At 37.9% G+C, this 21,693-nt stretch overlaps 1 protein-coding gene across 4 annotated transcripts in view; it reads right to left on the minus strand.

Annotated features, from left to right (window-relative positions):
* LOC144070630 (CUB and sushi domain-containing protein 1-like) overlaps positions 1-21,693 on the minus strand; it is a 332,478-nt gene that overhangs the window by 100,628 nt on the left and 210,157 nt on the right. For all 4 annotated transcript variants that reach the window (XM_077594993.1, XM_077594992.1, XM_077594994.1 and 1 more), the window contains 13 exons: positions 20,399-20,581; positions 20,097-20,282; positions 18,707-18,847; positions 17,969-18,090; positions 17,807-17,879; positions 17,093-17,231; positions 15,249-15,436; positions 14,908-15,096; positions 7,474-7,590; positions 7,094-7,309; positions 6,786-6,974; positions 4,694-4,863; positions 716-872 (listed from right to left, as the gene is read on the minus strand). In XM_077594993.1, coding sequence (XP_077451119.1) covers positions 716-872; positions 4,694-4,863; positions 6,786-6,974; positions 7,094-7,309; positions 7,474-7,590; positions 14,908-15,096; positions 15,249-15,436; positions 17,093-17,231; positions 17,807-17,879; positions 17,969-18,090; positions 18,707-18,847; positions 20,097-20,282; positions 20,399-20,581 — 2,070 coding nt within the window. The remainder of the gene's footprint in view (positions 1-715; positions 873-4,693; positions 4,864-6,785; positions 6,975-7,093; positions 7,310-7,473; positions 7,591-14,907; positions 15,097-15,248; positions 15,437-17,092; positions 17,232-17,806; positions 17,880-17,968; positions 18,091-18,706; positions 18,848-20,096; positions 20,283-20,398; positions 20,582-21,693) is intronic.

A 21,693-nucleotide genomic window follows, 5' to 3' on the forward strand; every position in this document is an offset into this window, starting at 1 on the left:
GGACGCTGTCTTGCTTGTAGTACCTATCTTTTTTTTTAAGAATCAATTTCCCGACAGACATTTATAAATTCTATGGCAAAAGGCTTTGATAAACTCATTTTTCCTGCCAAAGACAGTGAAGAATCTAGACCCCAAGATAGAATCTCTACCAGGCCATGGGTTAGGTTTTTGTTTCATTTTCATATTGCCTCGCCCTGGTCCTACGTAACCCTTAAAATAATTTTCCAGTAGTGTTGTGAAATAATCAACCACTCTTTTGTAAAGGTCAAACCTTTAGTCATATCATTAGATGACTTTCCAGTGAATTTGTATTTAGTTTAATGTGGCATTGTAGACAGAGATTTCGCAATGTGCAAGCGTTGTTGGCGAGTCTTTGGACAACACAAGGATTTGTCTTTAACACCTCATTGTCCTATCGTCCTACACTAGGCTCTTGCAGTGGATTTAAAGGCTGAGGAAGGAGGAGTCATAGTGACAAACTTTCTCCATTTAGAGAAAATTACTCTCATCCACTAACTGTGGAAAGTCAACGCTTTTAGGAATACTTTTTGTCACCATTTCCAGGCTCATGTAAGTCATTAAATCTTAATTTTAGGCATTCTAAGAGGTTTTTGTGAAGAATTATTCACAGTGGGTGATGTTTCTTCAAGAGATACAACCCAGATAAAGTGTCCAAATATGATAAGCCCCTTCCAAAAATACTTCTGAAACTCACTTGTGTATGTAAGGTGAAAGCCCTGATTTGTTCCAGAAGCATTGCTGTTGAACTCTAGCCACACGTGATTGGAGGTGCTATTGATGATATTACCCATCATAACTTCACGGGTAAAGTTCCCAAGGAGTCGAGATGAAGTGTTCTCACCATCATAAACCTGTCAAACATAATATATATTAGGGGGAAACAAGTGAACATTTTATAAAAATGTTTTAACTACAAGTTGGATTGAATTATTTTGTCTAAGTGTATATCTAATAGGCTTTCTATTTTCTCTTGAAAATATCTCAAATGATGTAATCTACATAAAATACATGTCACCACTCAAGTATATAGTAAACAATGTAAAGCATGACAATTGAGCATAAAGTTTTACTTTTACTTTACTATGCTGTTTTTAATATGATTTTTTAAAAATTACATTGACCTTAATTAGCTTGTCTGCATTACAATTTCTCTTTCAGAAATGTGTGCAGTTCAACATGAGAGCCAAGAAATGTCTTGTGTTTGAAAGTAGCGAAAATTTTACTGCTACTTGAAGGAAAATCCCCAGTCCTCAGAACGAATCTTCCACAACACTATTTGACATTGTGGCACTTACTGATAGATTGGGTATGGCATGTCTGCAGGTAGTGGGGGACCTACAACTGATGGCCTAAAACTGTCCAGGAAAAACTGCATTAATCTTTTAATCTATTATGTTAGATTTTCACAGTTGGTAAAAACCTTTCCAGATTGAAATTAAATCAAAATAACTGCAACATATGCTTTTATAAACTGAAGAAAAGATTGACATACTACATTGTGCTGTGAAAACAATACATTAGTAAAATTAACACAACATTAGTTATGTAAAAATATATGTTAAATAAATAGTATAATTATTTATTAAAAAATTCAACTAAAACTATTAAGTAAATAATTTTCTTCTGACTAAAAGGTTTGGAATGATGTGAAATTTTTCTTGCACAACCACCATTCAAATCTTAATGAAAAACTCATATTTTACTAAGTCATTAGATGTGTAGTTTATTTCAATATTGAATTGGCATCAATTGAAAATGTGTTATTCTTTTTGGATGACATATTCAGGATGCTATTTAAATCAATGTATTTGGGTTCATTTTAAAACCTTTTCCAAAATGACTCAGTCAGCCAGCCTTTACAATATTTGACTAAACAAATTCCTCCAGGCAAACATCTGAAATTTTTTTCAATCCATGTGTGAAAAGCTATATTAAAATATGGGCCTCTTATTTTTTGTGAAAATAACTGAATACTTCCCAAGAAAATAGAACCAAGAAAAATACATCTAGATCTATTATGCTATCCTGAAGCTTGTAAAATGAGGAAACGTGTTTAATTATTGACCTCAAAGATGAGCTTCTACTGATGTTCCATCAGTTTAATGCCATTATTAGAAAGAGTAGATAAGGCTAGATTGAGTCTCATAACATAAGAGTATTTATGCACCTCATGGCGAGGAAGATTATCTTGCAAAAATATTTGCCTCAAGGGTATTGGTGGAGTACAAAGAGTCTGCAAGAGCCACAACATGTCTTTCTGATGGAGGCAAACAAAGAGGGACAGTGTTTTTCACTATATAAAAAGGTCTGGAGTGGCGAAGAAGTATGTTGGATTAGCACATGATATGTATGACAGAAGTAGAGCAGTGGGTAAGGTGTTCTGTAGAATGACAGTGGAGTTACTAACTCCTTTTTGCTCTAATGATGGATAGGCAGAAAGATACGGTTGGACTGGAATTGTCATGAGCCATGATTTTCGTAGATGACATCATTATCTAAAGTGAAAGTGGGAAAAGGAAGATATAGGAAGTGTTTGGGGAAAAAAAGATAAATTACAATTACCCAATGTAATACAGAATATATGTGAATGAATGTTTGATGGTGAAGAAGAGTGAGAGAAAAGAGATGATAGTACAATATTGTACATGTACGGCCTGACCTGACAGTTAAAGGATCCCTGCCAACTAGTGTTCCAGAAACAGTGTGAAAAGGAAAATAATGGGAAGTGTTGGGGAAAGAAAAAAAACTTGGACTTTCACTCCTCTTCGAAGTAAGAAGAATGACAGGTACTTAGGAGTCCAGTTGAGAGCAACGGTTGGTGTAGTGTGGAGTTAAGAAATAGATCCAGGCAGGTTGGAAAGAGTTAAGTGTCTTATATGATACATGAATCTCTGCTAGGATTAAAGTGAAGGTTTATACGCCATTGATGAAGTTGGTCTTTTTATATAGATTAGAGTCAAGGGGAATAAAAAGCAAAAAAAGGAAGCTGAGCTTCAGGTATTCTTAGGAGTGACCAAATTACATATGATTACAAATTAGTTTATCAGAGGAAAACACGAGGTTAGAGGTTTTGGGATAAAGTTGAAGAAACTTTGATTATTTGGACACATCTCTCTGTTGGATGTGTACAATCCTTGATAAAAGTATGATGAGGATGGAGCTGTCAGGCAAAATAGCTAGAGGCAAAGAGAAGAAATGAGGGCAGTTTGTGGTATAGAGAGGCAGATGCAGAAGATTGGCATGGATGCAAAGATTAACGTGTTGTTGTGACACCAAATGGAACAAGACGGGAAAAAATAACAGAGATTCCTTTAACTAATCTGAAGTGAGAGACAGAGAAATAGTAGTACACGTTAGGTTATTTTTAGATTCACAGAGATGGTAAATGTTTATATGTATTTGCGATCACTTATCTATAATCAACCGGATTGCTTCTTTTTTAATGCGTATTCTTTTTTTTTTACAGTCAATTTAAGCCTTTTCAAAATCAAACAGAATCCTGCTAACACAACCTAACCACATATGGGCTCAGTCGATCCTCCGGCCCTATTAGTGATAATACACTAACCACATACTGGCTTTACCATAGCCACAGGGCTAATGCTGCTAAGCAAAGTTTTGAAGTCAAACCGTTATTGGCTGTATCTGTCAGAGATGGTTGTAACTGTGAAAATAGCTCATGGAGTATGGCTGGTCTTTGCACACAGGGATGAATGTAAAATGTAGAATATAGAGGATGAAAATATTTGATATTTTCTGACGAGGAAAAATGATAATGCTATTACTTATTCTAGGCTGGAAGCTTGACATTTCCTAATTGACCAGTTTAGTTTGAAATATGAATTGGGAAAAATATATAGTGCCATGTTGCCATAGGATCCAAAGTGGGACATGGGGGAAAAAAAAGGATGCCGTCTGGTGTTGCAATAACTGAAGGTAATACACATAGGGGTTCAACAGAGAAGGAATAAATCCTTTTGTGTACTCGTTGCCCATGTGTTCATTCAGCTTTTGTGGCTGCAGGAGCAATAACACATTCACCAATAATAGAAACAGAGCTAATACATCCCTACAGGAGTGGTAGCACATTTTGCACAGGCATGTTAACAAATCCAACAGGAGGTAAAACCCTGCGGATTATGACTAGCTCTGAATTAGCAAAACAAATGTAGTTGACTGCTGTTCCCTCTATTCGAAATTTTCAAATTTCAAAAGACTGGTATTTCTGGATCCATTTAATAAGAAATCCCTTATTTGACTATATGTCAATAGTATTGTGCCAATACTATAAAAGGTATAAACTGCATTAGCAAAACAGTAATCAAACGTTTCTAAGAAAATAAGTATGTTTCGATTAAGAATTTAAGAACATTGTTGAAATACTCAACATAGAGATTGTTGTTTGCCAGGGGAATGTTTAAAAAAAATTCCAGGCATTGGAAAGATTTAACCATTAGAAGGATTTCAAGTTGCCCTTACATCCTTTGATTTTCCGAGAATGGCCCTCAGTAAAAAAGGTCACCCTTGGTCTAACAGTGGTCAAACATTCCCAGCAATTTTGTTTTGAAGTGTGTTTAAAGGTATTGCATTCAATTTCATTTGGAAAAGCCTCTGGTCCTGTCTACCGCATCTCAGTATGTATGTGTGTACGTGTTTTTGCACAAAGAATTACCCTCAAATAGTCGCCATCTTGCAGAGAAAAGCTCTCAGCTTTTAGCCTGATTCCTTTTCCCTTCTCGGTGGTAATGCGGTAGATGCATTCATGGTTGTTGTCATAGTTGGATGGGAAGTTCGGGGAAACAAGAACACCTTCTGGTCCCAAAGCGGTAGAGCCACACTCAGCTATAGCAACAGAATAAAGACACAGAGACAGCGACACGGTCGATCAAAATCACTGCAATTTCAGCATATTATCTCTTGGCAGTGATTTATCTAGGTAGTTCGGCTTTCTGTGTGTTGTGGAAAAAAAAGGTGACAGAGGAGCGGGGATACGAAAGCTTAGCGGTGACATCGACACATACACCACTTGGAAACTGATGATAATAACAAGCACAATAAAAAAAAAACTAGTACATTAAAAATATCAAGTAAAACAAATAATATACACTGCTAACTATGAAAACTATCATGATATGAAAAGTTGAATACTTCAGATTACTTAATTTAAACAACATTGTTGTGTTTAAACTTAGTAATCACAACGTTGAGTTTTCATTCCTGGAGTTATTACATCTGTAACAGACGTGACAATGAATGGTTTGTATTTTCTAGTACAGCATCTATGCTTCCATTCATATGTTCGATGCGATACCTTCACTCTTCTAGTGCTCAAAATGGTAACTGTAAAATACTATAAAGCCAACTTGTGCAACTCTGTGGACAAGCAAATTCTCTCAAATACAACACGTTGACTTTTTTTGAAGGGCAAGATCTTGAGACTAATCAGCCATACATGTGTAAGGGGCAACATTGACATGGAGCTGCCTCAAATCTATAATAAGATGCAGATTTACATCTCAGGAAGAAGGAATATTCCTTTGAGGACAATGTACAAATCCTGCAGAGGGAGGACCACCTGTTTAAAAGATATGTAAACGAAGTCATCCATGTCAAATTAGAAAACGTTTCAGGCGTCATCTGTCGCACAATGTGCTATTTTCGTTCAACCCGAAGATTGGCTCATTCAATGGAAAGAGTGCCTCCAAAGAGACAATTTGCCACATGACTTGTGAAGGACTGATTGGTATACTGAACGGTCATTTCACTAAATACACAAAGTAACAACAACACTCTATTGTTGACAGATCGTCCACCAGTGAACACAGAGCCATAATTTGAGGCACTCCACATCTGAAGAAACTTTAAGATAAACATCTTCAGTAAGGAAGATCTGTCTAGATTCGTTGAGATAAATCGAGCCAATTACCATTACCTAGAACCGTGTTTGCCAACCACTGTGCCACAGCACGCTAGTGTGCCATGTGCGATGGTCACGTGTGTGGCGGAAAATACCCTGCCAAGAAGTCATACAATGCGATGATATATAACAAGAGAAAAATTGTAATATTACCGGATTAGAATTGAAATATGACCAACAATAATACCATTAATTAATATTACAAGATTCAAATCATAATTTATCAAGATTATGGTCTCTTTGCTGCTTATTTTTAATGAAACATGAACCGGGAGTTGTTTGGTTTCACGGGTATCAACTTTTGGCAATGTTAATTCTGTGTGACCACAAAGCTACTGTTTGGGTAATATTAAGAGATTGAAGTAATCCTGGTAGAATGAGTCATAAAATTCCGAGAATAAAAATCGGTAAATCACGTGAACTGGAAGCTGCTCATGTCGATGTGAAGAATTAGATATAAAATAGTTTTAAAAATGTGTTTCTTTGATTCATGTTGATAAAACTTTGATGAGAATGTCTTTATATTGTAAATATAGGTGACAGAGTTTTAAATTATACGATTTTCAGATGGTGGTGTGCCTTGAGATTTTTGCAATGCAAAAAGTATGCCAAAGCTCAAAAATGTTTGAGAAACACTGAGCTAGAAGACTGCTGTCTACCCAAAGACCATTGTCATAAAGTGAAGAAGATAGCTTTGGAGGCTACCAATTCATCGCATGAAGGACAGATTTTTTTTATTGACATTGTGAAAAATGTTACATCGGTATGTTGCCAAATACACACAACTGAAACAGAATGGTCTTTTTGAGAGCAGTGCAATTTATTATGTGTACTCTTTTTTTCTCACCTATACATCTGGGCAAAGTGTTGCTCCACACTCTCCTGCCTCCACCAAGACAGGTGATCTTGCTGTCTCCCTCGAGTCGGTAACCGTGGAAACAAGAAAAGACTAGCGAGTCACCGACTCGAAATCGGAATCCTGTGCGTCTGCTAAAAGCTGGAACTCCCGGATCCTCACAAGGCTCCAAGTCGTATTCTAATTATTTTGGAAAAAGATCATTTTAACCTCCACTCTGAGCTGTACAAAATATTATATTGTTCAAAGGAATATGGGACATCATGCATACAATCAGGAATCTATAAAGGCTTTCTTACCTGAAAAGGTGATATTGAATCCCTCATAGCTCATTGAGAAATCTGATATGAACCGTAGTTGAGCACTGAAATTCCCAAAGAGCCCAGCTTTGACACTGGGAGGCAGTACAGAGCCAGTTAGTCGTGCCACAGGAACCAGAAAGTTATCGTTCTCTGTGATGGACAAATAGTCGTGGTTCTCCTCTAAATGGAAAGTATGGAAGACCAGGTGGACTCCTGAAAAGACACAGGTAAATGGCGGTAATTGAATAATTGGATAATGAATAGACAGGCCAAGACCCAAGACAATTTTAGAGATATAGTTGTTTAAAGGTCAAGAAAGTAAGAAATTACAACAGTACCAGATAGGAAACACCTTCACTGTGTAATTAATCTCTTACCTTTACCATGAGACACTTCTATTGTCCAGGTGCAGTTCAGAGAATTGGGGTAGAAATCAGGAAATCCTGGTGAAAGAATCGTGCCCATTTTCCCATACACGTAGCCCCCACATAGAGCTATGGAGAAGCACAAATTATTTTAAAGATTAAAACAATCCAGTAAGTATGGTACCTTGAGTGCAGTCAGGTCAACATTTAACAAAATATTTTCCAGTAATAAAACGTCAGTTTCTGGACCACTGCCAAAATAAATTTGATAATGAGAAAAGTCTATTATGATTGGACCTTTGTGAACTAGATGAGTGCTCTTGTGATTATCGGTAAAGCGCCAGCAAGAAGGAGAGGAAGCGTAATGAGCGCAATGGATACTTTTAAAACTAGCACCTATTCAGTATCAAGCCAAAGAGTATTCTTTAATCAAAGTATTTTCTGTGAGCACCTAGATACCATTTTATGTAAGTAGAATCAGAAAACAATGAGGGCTGTTGTGCCTTTCAGACTGTTTAGATTACTTTGAGTCTTTTTACTCTATCTCTGGTTGAAATTCAATTCTGTTGAAGTACTTCAAGATACCAACACATTGCACACTATATAATGAATCAAACTCTGTACTGCTGGAAAGTATTGGGAACACTTGCTGATCTCATAAATGAATTGAATATTATGTATGCTTTGAAAAGACTGTAGAATCGGCCATTGTTGGTTTTAATAATGAAGAATGATGGCTTGAAGTCATCAAGCGTAGGGAGCTTATGTTTTCGGTCTCTTTGTTTATTCGTCAGTTTGCTACTATCGTCTCCCTGGCTATTTTGAATAAAACTGATTTGAGTTGCAACAATGAGCCAGATCTTTTTTCCTGACAAACAGAGATAAAGCCCCATCATGTTCATCACTCTCCCATTGGGATTCAGCTGAAACTAGGACACCGTCTGACTAAATGACCCTTGTTGTGAGAAACATTTGCGTTCAGACATTATCTATTGGGTGTGAAAATGCATACTTGACGGTTTGTGAATTATGTCAGTGAAAGAAGAGTGAGAAAGATTGTTAATGTGTCTGTAAGCAGAAACATGTGAATAATAACAATAGTGAGGCAGCCATAACTCAATGCATGTTTTTTTCCCTCAAACAAGTGAGGGAAACAAAAAGCAGTAGCTTTTGCTACTGTGACAGTGATATTTCCCGAATACAGGATGAATAAAGTTATCTAATTAAATCTAAGATAATCTAAAAATGATGAACACTCATTCCTGGTCTTTACTTGATTGCAGATCATTCTCAGATAGCATATCTTTTGCAATGGATCGCTTAAAATCATGCATGTATACCTAATAAAGTGTCCCGTGTCTGTAAATAGGATTATACTGTAATTTGCATGCATCACTTGAAGTACAGCTAAGGGAGGTGGATTTCATTTCCTTTTTTCCAATCTATTTCTCAGTGGGCCTTGCAATTTATTCACCAATGGTTCACTGCCGAGTTGTGATACGGAACCTTAGCCAAATGAAGAGGCACAGATAAAAATAAATAAATAACACCTATAAATGCAATAATAATACAGTAAAGTGTCTCTATTAGAGTTAATGGAGCACAGTGTTAGCCCAGGCAGGGAAAACATGCAATCTCAGCTGATCTAGTGCCAACCTATTTCATGTTCATATTCTCTCTTAAACATTTGGTTCACGTGTTTTTTTTTCCATGCACAGACATTTTTTGGTGCATATGTGAATATATATGATATATATATATATATATATATATATATATATATATATATATATATATATATATATATAATAAATATATATAATAATATATATAATATATAATAATAAATTGAATTTAAGATGGCGGCGCGCACTGACGCTGCGGTTCTAAGCAGCTCTCCAGTTCGGTGTCGTTCGTTATCTTATAGTCGCCTGGATTTACTCAATCTCCGAAGGATATGCGATACATCCGATTTCTTAACACACTCTCCAGGATCTCCGTGGCTGGCCAGCCCACCAAAAGCACGTCGAAGGCGGCGAAGGGACAGGAAACGGCGTGGATGCCGGGCTGGCCTGGCTGCTAAGCTGAAACAACAACCACACCGAGCTCCGCTTCCCAGTATCCTTTTGACCAACGCCCGATCCATCACCCACAAAATGGATGAGTTGGAACTTCGTATTGCTACCAACAGCTTTGTTAGAAACTGTAATATTATCATCATCACAGAAACGTGGCTACACCCGCTTATCCCCGACGCCGCGGTATCGCTAGCTAGCCGAACGCTTTTTCGAAACGACCGATCGAAAGTATTAACAGGCAAAGGCAAGGGAGGAGGACTGGGCATGTATATACATAATGAATGGTGTTGTGACAGTAAAATTATTGACACTCACTGTTCCCCGGATTTAGAGTTATTAGCAATACGATGTAGGCCCTATTATCTACCAAGAGAGCTAAACGTCGTCATAGCAACAGCTATCTATATACCTCCGAATGCTAACGTGAACACGGCACTGAACCTCCTGCTAACGGCTATAAACAAACAACAGCTTGACCACCCCGATGGCGTTTTTATTGTCGCTGGTGATTTCAACAAGGCGTGTTTAAAGACTGTTTTACCTAAGTTTATTCAGTACGTAAATTGTAATACTAGAGGAGACAAAACTCTTGACCATGTCTATTCTAACATCAAACATGCTTATAAAGCCACTTCCCTCCCTCACCTAGCTGGATCAGATCACCTCTGCCTATCTCTCACCCCCGCTTACACTCCACTCCGGAGGCAAACAACGCCACAAATAAAGACAATAAAAACTTGGCCCGACAACGCACTCTCTCAGCTGCAGGACTGCTTTTCCCGCACCAACTGGGAACTTTTTGTACACGACAACCTCCAGGACTACACGGACTCTGTACTTTCTTACATAAAAAACTGCATCGACAACGTCACTATAGATAAACGAATACGGGTTTTTTCTAACCAAAAACCCTGGATGACCAATGAGACACAGGCACTCATCAAATGCCGTAATTCCGCCTTTAGATCAGGGGACAAGATAAAATATAGCGTTGCCAGAGCTGAGCTGAAAAGAGGCATTAAAAAGGCCAAGGCAGCATATACCAAAAAAATTGAGGAGCACTTCACAGAAAATAACCCAAAGAAGATGTGGCAAGGAATACGACATATTACCAACTACAATAACAATAACAATAATATGTCTGTTAATGCAGATGCCTCACTAGCGGAGAATTTGAACCGTTTCTTTGCCCGCTTTGAGACTGACAAATCAGACCCAGTCTCAACACCCCCACCACCACCCTGCAGCAATACACTGACGTTCCGGGAACAGGAAGTGAGACTGGTAATGCGGTCTGTGAACACCAGGAAGGCTGCGGGCCCAGACGGAGTACCTGGGAAGGTGCTCAAAGCCTGTGCTGACCAGCTGGCTGGAGTCTTCACAAATATTTTAAATTGTTCCCTGCAACTATCCATCATTCCATCTTGTCTGAAATCTGCCACCATCATCCCTGTCCCCAAAAAGCCAACCATTGGCAGCATGAATGATTATAGGCCTGTTGCCCTCACGCCTGTGATCATGAAGTGCTTTGAAAAGTTGGTAGCCCGCCATATCAGAAATACAATCTCTCCCTCAATTGACCCTCACCAGTTTGCTTATAGAGCAAACAGGTCCACTGATGATGCGATTGCCATTGCTCTTCATGCAGCACTGAGCCATCTGGAACACCCTGGGAACTACGTGAGGATGCTCTTCATTGACTACAGCTCAGCCTTCAATACCATAAAACCGGACATTCTGACTGACAAACTCTCCCACCTTGGACTATCCTCTTCAATCTGCTGCTGGATAAAGGACTTCTTGACCAACCGACCACAGACTGTTAGACTTGGTCCCCACCTCTCTTCCTCCATTACACTAAGCACTGGCTCCCCTCAAGGCTGTGTACTGAGTCCTCTTCTGTACTCCCTGTACACCTACGACTGTACACCCACCCACCAGTCTAACGCCATCATCAAATTCGCTGACGACACCACTGTGGTCGGACTCATCTCAGGAGGGGATGAGTCGGCTTACAGAGATGAGGTCAACAATTTGTCTTCGTGGTGCTCGGTGAACAATCTCACAATGAACACCACGAAAACTAAAGAAATAATCTTGGACTTTCGCAAACACGGCACAGATCTGGCCCCACTCCTCAGAAATGGAGTATGTGTAGACAGGGTCCAGTCCTTTAAATTCCTGGGGGTCCACGTCACGGACAAGCTCTCATGGTCTACAAACACCACGGCAGTGGTGAAGAAGGCTCAGACACGACTCCATTTCCTCAGGGTACTTAGGAAGAACAACTTGGGCTCCAATCTTCTGAGAACCTTCTATAGAACCACTGTAGAGAGCATCCTGGCGTACGGCATCACAGTGTGGTACGCTGGAAGCACGGCGGCAGACAAAAAGGCCATGCAGAAAGTGATTAACACTGCCCAGAGGATTGTCGGCTGCTCTCTGCCCTCACTTGAAGACATTGCCAGCCCGCGTTACCTCAGCAGAGCCAAGAACATCATAGGGGACCCTTACCACCCTGGTCACAATCTGTTCCAGCTGCTGCCCTCTGGCAGACGCTATAGGTCCCACAAAGCTCGGACAAATAGGCTTAAGGACAGTTTTTTCCCCACATCCATCAGACATCTAAACTCGCGCTAACATACCACACATTCCCCTCTGCGGCATATGAATAGATGGTTGGTGGTGATCTGCCTCCTGCTAGCTGACTTGAAGGAAGGTAAGTGGCAGACAGTAAGGTAAGTGTCAGACAGTGTGCGGTAATCGAGAGGTAAGCGACCTGTATCCACAACAGCGGAATGACAAATTACAAGTCCGTAACTTACACTTATTTAGGTCTTTTGCCGATTAAACGTAGCTTATGGAGAAGCACCATCAATTTCGTCACACGCAGTTTCTGCGTGTGATGACCAGTAGGCTTTTGTGTTGTGGTAATGACGACATGGCCTATGTCCGATTATTATTATTATTATTATTATTATATATATACACATATATATATACATATATATATATATATATATATATATATATATATATATATATATATACATACATACATATACATACATATATATATACATATATATATACATATATATATATATATATATATATATATACACACACATATATACACGATATATATATATATTTATATATATGCGTCATGACGTCATGACGCAAGACAATGCGGCCAATGCGGTTATTTATTTCAAAATAGACATAAAGAACCTTCAACAACAGAGCAGGAACGATCCCAACCATAGAGAATGAGAGACTGGAAGACAAAATGAAAAGACACACATAAAGGGGCCCTGAACTCCCTGTGGATATTCTAACTGTGCATTAATCCCACCATGAGAAAAAGGGCAACAGCAGTCTACCCCAGGGATATAAGAAGAAGGAGGAAAAGGGTGGTCCTTCCTGTGACAGGATAAACTCGGGGGATTCTTTTCTGAACATACTACGGTATACTAATGCTCTTCAAAGTCAGTAACACCCTGAGACAAATACGGGTTCATTCCAAGGACAAAATCTGTTGAGTCTAATACAGCAATGTTGTTTATGTAGTGGAGTGGTGTAAAAAGTGTAATAACCTTGACATTTCAGACACCAAGTCAGGTGTGTATTGTGTCAGTTGGGGCCCGAAGGAAAACTTTTCTTGGGATCTAGACCTGTCACGTGTAACTTAAATTCTTAAAGTTATGTACTCAATGTTGAAAAAATGTGAACGTAAATTGGGCAATTTGGCCAGCTTTCCAAATTGTTAGAGTTATCTCAAAACTTGAGTGAATAATTACATGGCCACTTTAATGTTTGCCACCTTCAAGTGAATATTTTTACATCTGGACTATATAAAGTTTTCCTTGATCATTCTTGAATTATTCTATTTCAGAAGTTAATCATTTTCATTCTTTCACTTATACATAAGAAAAAATAATATGTGAAGTTCAATCATAGTTTTATAAACTGTGGCTTTAAGGACATAAAAACCTGGTAATGATAAATACTCAAATGCACACTCTACTGTGTTTGTTCTGCAAAGACAACACAAACCATACACACACACCCCTAAATAATTGTCTTGAGATTTGTTTTTTGTATTCCAGGTGTCGCCAATCCCATTCTTCAAGGGGGCCACATTTTGTCCTGTTTTTTTTTTGTTTTTGTTTCTACTGATCCAGCACGGACACTTTGACCAATCAGGTTTCTGCTAAAAAAAACAAAAATATATATATATATTTTTTTAAAAAGCACCTGCCTGCAATCATCTTATAACACTCATGAGACATCGGTTAGGTGAAAAGGTGTTGTCTTGTTTGGAATGGAATCCTGCACACAATGTAGCCCCTTGTTGAATAGTTTCATGTATTTTGTCCTGAGAGACTAAAGTATTTTTTTCAACTAGTGAGGGAATTTGCATTTTCCTCCACCCTGTCAAAATCTTCAGTTCAGGTGATTTGAGAGTGGAGTAAAGGATACTATAGCTCTGCAGCGATTTCAAATTTGTAGGAACCAGTCTCGACATACAAAGCTTTGCGCAGGTATACAACAACATTCCCAAACCCTGTCTTTCACCCTGAGCAGTAAGTATTTTTTTATGTTTGTGGACGAGTCGGGACACCCTTAAGAGCATCAAAAGGATTAACTCTGCATGTTTTTTGCAAGGTGTGCTAAAAAAAGAAAATATAATGAGAAAAAAAGAAGTATAAATTTAAGACAGACTACAGTGGGAGGAAAAAGGACGGAAGGCTTTTTAGCCTTTAAGTCAACATATTCTTCAGGAAATAATCAAAGTTATGTCTAAGCCAACCCACCGTCTAAAAGACAGACAGAGGAGTGACTGAAACTGCTCTGAAACGCAGAAAACACATGCAATTTTCCCCTGGAAAACAAGCGGTGTCTGTACCATGCCACATTCAAAGAGCGCTTAAAATAACTAATATTAGGAATAGTTTAAAATCTTGATGCTCAACCCAGAGGACTCCACGGGTCAAACCCTATCATGTAAGTTTAACACTGGCGACATCACTGGCACAGGCCAGCGTCTAAACAAATCTACCATGTTTGAAAGATAAAAGAACAAGTTTTGTGGCAGAATACCAAGCAGGAAGCTGTTGCTGTCTATAAACAGGAGGACTATCTACTATTACTACTACACTTTCGGCTTGTCCCATGAGGGGTCACCACACCGAATCATTTTTTTTTCCATTTAACCCTGTCTTTTGCATCATCCTCTCCTACACCAGCCACTTTCATGTCCTCCTACACTACATCTAGGTATCTTCTCCTAGGTTGACTTCGAGCCCTGTTTCCTGGAAGTTATATCTGGTCTAAAATAGGGCCAAAATTGATGCATCATTACCATCACAACTGGGTAGAGCGTGACTCCACTGATGATTCTGCTCACAAACAATCGGCTCTTGATCATTCAGAGTATACCCCGGGTCACATGTGAATGACACGCGTGATCCAATGGAAAATATGCTGCCGTGGCGACGCCCATTGACTGGAATACCGGGGTCAAGACAAGAGTCTGACTCCATTTTTACACCTGGAAAAAAAAAACACAAATTTATACATCCGAGATTAAGACGGTCTGTGCATAACTGAGAGTACATGACGGATACATCAACACCATTTCATGATTGCAGGATCTAGTTTCCAGTTTATGACAGCAAAATTATAATCTGAGCCAATTCTTACTCTCATATCTGATGCTGAAGCCTGCTGCGGAGCGACTATTATCAGTAGTAAACAACAGGAACAGGAAGTTGGAAGTGGAGATCAGGAAATGAGGTGCCTGGGTTCCGTGGTATTCCCCGATTAGGGACGAGGAAGATGAGGGGCCATCCCTGATCTCCAGTGTGTCATAATTGACTTCCGTCTGGAACCTGGACAGTCACGCATAAAAAAAGAACATAATCAGTACACACTTGGATTAGTGGGGAGCAATGTTCCCTCTAATTTTTCGTTGGTCTGAGCAGAAAGTCAACCTCCCTGAGCGCACTGAGTACCAGTGTGAGCGACATCATCGGTACTCGGATGATTCGCCTAAAGACGTTTCGCCGACGGACGTTTGACAGACGGGCAGGTCGCCGAATGAACGTTTGGCAGAACGTCCATTCGGCAACCTGTCCATTTTTCATGTAAAACATGCTGTAAAACACGAAAAACATAAGTGGACAGAGCTACTGCCACTGGCTGCCGCTTAAACGGCGCCATCATGGGTAAAAAAAATAAATAAATAAATAAAATAAAAAAAAACATTAAAAAAAAAATATTCCGATTTGTTTTTTTACTGCGCGCCATATGATTGCTGCTGCGCAGAGAAGACGAGAGTAGTGCGCAATTGCGCACGCGCGCAGCTTAGAGGGAACACTGGTGGGGAGGGAAAACAGCATTTAAAAAAACAGCTAAACTAGTTAATATCATTATAATATGAATTAGACAAAAGGATTGGGCTGAATTGTTTGTTTGTTTTTAGTTTTGTTTTTTATGATAATTGTATGGTGAGCTAACTAGACTGTACTTTCCTATAGGTAAGCAGAGAAAACTAAATGTGACGATTTACAATCTACTTATATGAAAATCCAAAATATGCTCTATCTTCAACGAAGTTGTAAACATTTTAGGAATGTACTATTATTACAATATACTTATCAATTGTCTATAATATAAAACAATATAGCAAACTACCAAAAAAATCACACTGCAATTTAAATTTTCTGAATAACTCTACAAACAGCCTAACACAAATTTGTGTCTGCACAACATATTTCCATTAATGCTATCCTCCACAAATCGAATGCCTTATGCGGCTGTGAGTGTGATGTGGCCTTTATGTTGAAGTTCCAAAATAGATAGATTCCATCCATAGCAATTTCATGCAATGCTGCTTGTGCTTAGGGCTCATTGCCAGAAAAAAAGTGAAACTCCAATTTACTGCAGCATATACTACTTTAAATTTATCACAGCATCAGACTGAATGAAAGAGTGACTGCAATTCCTATAAACTGCAGGTCTCATACTGAAAAAAAAAGTGTTTCGAAATGTTGGCAAACCAATTGCCCAAACAGAAGAATTTGTTTTAGATATATATACTTTCTTTAACCTTAGACAAAATGGCATTTCCTAACATCAAAACAAGTGAACAATGTACTACTGTATATTAGTACATTCTGTAGAAAGATAGCCATTCATCACAATTACACACTTTCATAATTACCATCCATTATGTAAGGCGATGTTTGAAAATGATGAAAAAAAAGACAAATGTATTCATAATTAAGAAATCAATTATTAGAACCATATCAAGTTGAAATGCAACAAGTGATGCCTCTTAAAAGCCATACAGTTAAGTTAAGTTTTGGATAGAGCCAGATTAACATTTTGTAGAAATTCTTGAATGGTAGATTTGTGGCCTTGGATACATTTTTAGGTGAGTTATATTGTCCCTTTATTGCACACACTGCAACTTTAATCACATACAAATCTTACCAAACCAAAGAAAAGGGGGCTGTGTTTAGAAAAATAAGATACACCTATACCTGTCAAAGTGTATCTTCACAGCGTGATCTGCTTGTGATTCAATCACCCATTGGCAGTTAAGAGAATCCTTATAGAAAGAAGGCCAACCAGGAGAGAGAATAACTCCGGCAGAAGCAGTGAGATGGCCTCCACATGGAGCTACAATCAGAATATTTATAACTGCAGAATATACACATTTGCAAGAGGAAAGAATAACACATTCAGGTACATAAATAATTGTGATCTGAAATGGTGATATCCCCATTGAACACAGCGATAACACTAGGATTTCTTTCAAATGACAACAGACCTACTTCTCACATTGCAGCTCAGTTGACTAGAGGCACCAGCATTTTGTTCTCCACAAAACTTATTTTCATTCCAGTCCATTGAGTTTTTATATATTCATTTGCCTTATTCACTGTGCATGAATTACTTAGATGTGTGCCCTCCAGCATATGTGCCTAGAATGCGTCTATAATGAATACATGTAGACCATTTCTTCAATGCTAGAACCCGTGCAAATACAAATGAAGTTAACATTGAGATCTAAAAACCTTCCAATATAAGTGTTTGCATGGGCAAGATGTGAAAGGCATACAATTTCAACTGTCTAAGCATGAGTGAGATTATTAGGCAGACACTTGAGAAAGCCTTGCAAACCTGACCGATCTAGATATTTCAAACAGTAATTCATGACTAATGAATGACAAAAAGAGATGAAATATGCTTACCTTCACAGCGAGGCACAGCTGCAGACCAAACAACATTTCCATCTTGAATAATGCAGGTCACCTGATCTGACCCCTGCAAATTTCATTTACAAATGACATACAAGAGCCTTTTTGTAGATTTAACAAAATGAGAAGTAATTCTAATGTTTCACTATGAATCACCTGTGTCCGAATGAATCCTTGGTCACAAAGAAAAGCCAGAGAGGTTCCAAGCTGAAATTGGTCTCCGTACCGTTGACCATTAACCGGCACGCCTGGATCGTGACACTCGTTCTGCCCAAATGCTTCAAATTAGCACAATCAGAAAGAATGTTAAATAGAATACGTATACCAGGTAATTTGATAGATATTAAAAATATAAATATTTTCAAATTTATTGAGTAAACAATGTCAAGTGTGGCCAACGCTTTCATTAAATGATTGCATAGAAACATTGTGTCCTCCTTTCCAGGAAGAAAAATCGGAAGTAGTTAAATAGAACATTTTCTTACATCCAATTTAGTTTTCAATTCTGTGCAAGGAATGATGTTACACAGTCAGTTTTCTGCAGTTTTTTTCTTCATATTGCCTTTGCATCTGGTATCTTATTTATTTATTTGCCACCTACTCTCGATCTGGATACTGCCATTTTCAGGAGTTGGAGCAAAATGTTTTTGTTTGTTTGTTTTTTTCTCTCTCTGCTGTCTCTCAACTTCAGTGATGTTTTTGTTGTGCTTAACTCCTGCTTCCACTTCGTCTCTCTGCATTTTGGCTCTTTGTCTGATACCCTGACAGATGCTACAAAAATACACTGATTCGATAAGGAAAGAATACTGGATGTAAAATGTGAAATCTGGCATTAGGGGTGGAATTACAATGTGTTCCGGAGGAGTTTGAAATACAGACATGAAGAACACATACTGGTGTAGCTGATGTTGAAGCCTTTCCCGGTATTGGAGTGATCTGACTGAAATTCCAGTCTCATGATATGTCCATGTGAGGCGATTTGGGATGGCACATCCTTTCCAGAAAATGTTCCAAATGTGGTAGGCTCAGATAAACCTCAAGGACACAAAAAAATAACAGAAATAAATTGTAAGCATCAATTTGTGGCTTAACTGGAATAGAAGTGCATTATTATGTCAGTAAGTTACAATTATAATTATTATTATTTTCTCCCTGGTGCAAATTGATGGGTTTCCATTACCGTTTTAGACCATGTGTGGGAAATTTTGCAGATCCACACAAGCCTGTTTATTTAAAAAATAAATATAATTAAAAAAACAGGCACCCCAAAAAAGAAAGAGGTAATTTAAACAGGATTAGACTCAATTTTTTGGCCTTTTCTATTTGATTTAACTACAAAATGCCATGCTCCAATGACCCGAAGGACAGATGTTTGGTCAGGTATATTTATTAATAATACCAATAATATTTTAATAAGGTTTTATTTATTTTCAATAGAATCTAAAAATAAAAAGCAGAACAATTGCCATTTTAGTGCAACATTCCGCCAATTAAATTGGAATGCAGGCTCACCATGTACTACATTGAAGGTTTATTTTGTACACATGCCATATTCTCAAAAAAAATCCTTTGTAGGGAACCTGTCATGATTGACAAAAAGTGACGCGAATTGGAAGACTTGGGTACTATGAAACTTTAATTTCAGTTTGCCCAGTGCAGGAGTCCTTAATTGCCCTGCAATTTTCAAAAACATTGTCAGAAAGATAACATCTCTGAAAAGACACACTTATCGCCAGTCAATTAAACACAACTTTGGATACAATGAGTGGCCAGTCACAAGACACCCTGACTTTATTCAATAAGTTAGCTTGACTACAAAAGCTGACATGAGCCAAGTTATTTGGTGTTTTGTGTATTTTATAAATATCAAACCTACACACAATTATTTGCACCCACCAAGATGACATATGCAATATTTTCTGAAGAAAAATAATTTAAAAGATGGATTTAAAAGCATTTTGGATGTAACTTTTTTGCTTTGTACTTATCTGCTTTGTGCCTGTAGACAGAATTAAAAGTTTTGACCCGATTGAAAAATAACAATAACAATAATTATTTATTTACTTATTTATTCATTTAGATTTTGTAGCTTGGTGCGTCAACACTTTAAAACCTATTGTGAACCAATAGTAAGCCAATTGTTGAAAATAATCATTTTATCTTAAGAGCTATAAACTGTAATAAGGTAACTGTATAAAATTGCTAATTGATCATGAGAAGTCCATTTATAATTCTTAGGGCAGTAAGATATACATATGTTTAATCCAATAAAAGTGTTCCTCACCTTCATCTTTGACCACCAGCCAATCGAATTGTGGCTCCAGGTCAAAGTCCGAGAAGAGTAAATGAACGCGGCTCCCAGGTTCAGAAATGATCAGCCATACACAATTAAGGTTGTTTCCGTATTCCTCAGGATAGTTTGGGGACAACACCGTTCCTGATGGAGCCGTAAAGTTGAAGAAACACGAGACTACAAGGATAAAGAACAATTTGGAATAAATTAAAAAAACAGAACTAAATTATTTAGTTTTGAGGGAAAATAGAGCAGAAAAGTAATTGGAAAGCTAATACTACGTGAGTACTTACAGATGCAGCTGGGTTTATTACCAGACCACTGGTTATTATGCTGGCATGTAATACTCTTCTCCCCAACTAATTCAAACGCAGACTGGCAAAAGAAGGTCAGCACATCCCCATGTTTGAAGCTCTCTCCGCTACGATGGCCAAATGCTGGCACGCCAGGGTCACCGCAGCCTCCCCGTTCAATCTCTGCATCACACATAGATAAAGAAAGCTCTCGTAATTAGTATTCACATTCAACATGGTCATTCAATTGAGTGGAATGCCTACTAGAAAACTGTATTCAACAACTGTAGCGATGTATCATTGGTACAAATAGCTGACTGACAAGCCCTTCCATCAATATTCTTTACCACGCACTGCATATCTCATTATGGTAGTGGTTAAACCGGAGCCTATCCCAGCTGTTGTCAATACACCAGCAAATCAACGAGCAGAAACTGTATAGAAGAATCCATAAAAATGTCTAAGGACAAGTAGACAATTAAAATTTAAAAACTGTGCAGGGAAATGTTTTAGGTCACCTCTAGATTTCTGTTAATTACAGTCGTAATGACAGTCATTTTGAAATGAGGTACTTAACAAAATTAAAAGAACACAATGTTTGACTGATGAGGTGACTTGTATAAAAGAGAATTTGGATTTACTGTCTCAAGTTTTTAAAGATCTCTTTTATCTCAATATTGAAGTCACATTTATTTATCCAGTGACAACACAAGTAAAAAAAAAACTAGTAAAAATGCCCTTCATTGTAATTTGATATTTGAAAACTGCTAATTTATGGAATTTTTAAGTGTTAACCCCAAAATGGTAAAACCAGTAAGGTTAAGGTAAGTATTTAGTCTTACCACAAGAAATGTGCATATCAAGCAATCTAATTTCATTAGTTACCGTTACAGTCCACTTTGGACTAAAGAACAAGATAAAATTAAAATTAAATTTGAGTAACTTTTACCACCCACTTCACAAGGAATACTCAGGGATATCAACCAAAATTGTCCAATAGACGTCAAGACATGTTAATACAAATATGTACAATTCCTTAAATTAATGCAAGTAACAAAAACATAATTTGCATAGAAACAGAGTGAGAGTGCTGCTTCATGTTCGGGGAAGAAAAAAATAATACAAGGTCAACAGATGTGCTAGAGGGATTTGTGTTGCAACATGTTTTCTAGAACACCCATGGAGATGTTCTGAAAATATTTGGCTCTTAACTAACATTATAAAAGAGGTAAAATATTCCACAAGGTTTTCTCCTCAGTCGCAGGTGAGAAAATTATGTGGTTGCATTTTTGCTT

This window comes from Stigmatopora argus, chromosome 2 (assembly GCF_051989625.1).
Source record: "Stigmatopora argus isolate UIUO_Sarg chromosome 2, RoL_Sarg_1.0, whole genome shotgun sequence".
NCBI lineage: Eukaryota > Metazoa > Chordata > Actinopteri > Syngnathiformes > Syngnathidae > Stigmatopora > Stigmatopora argus.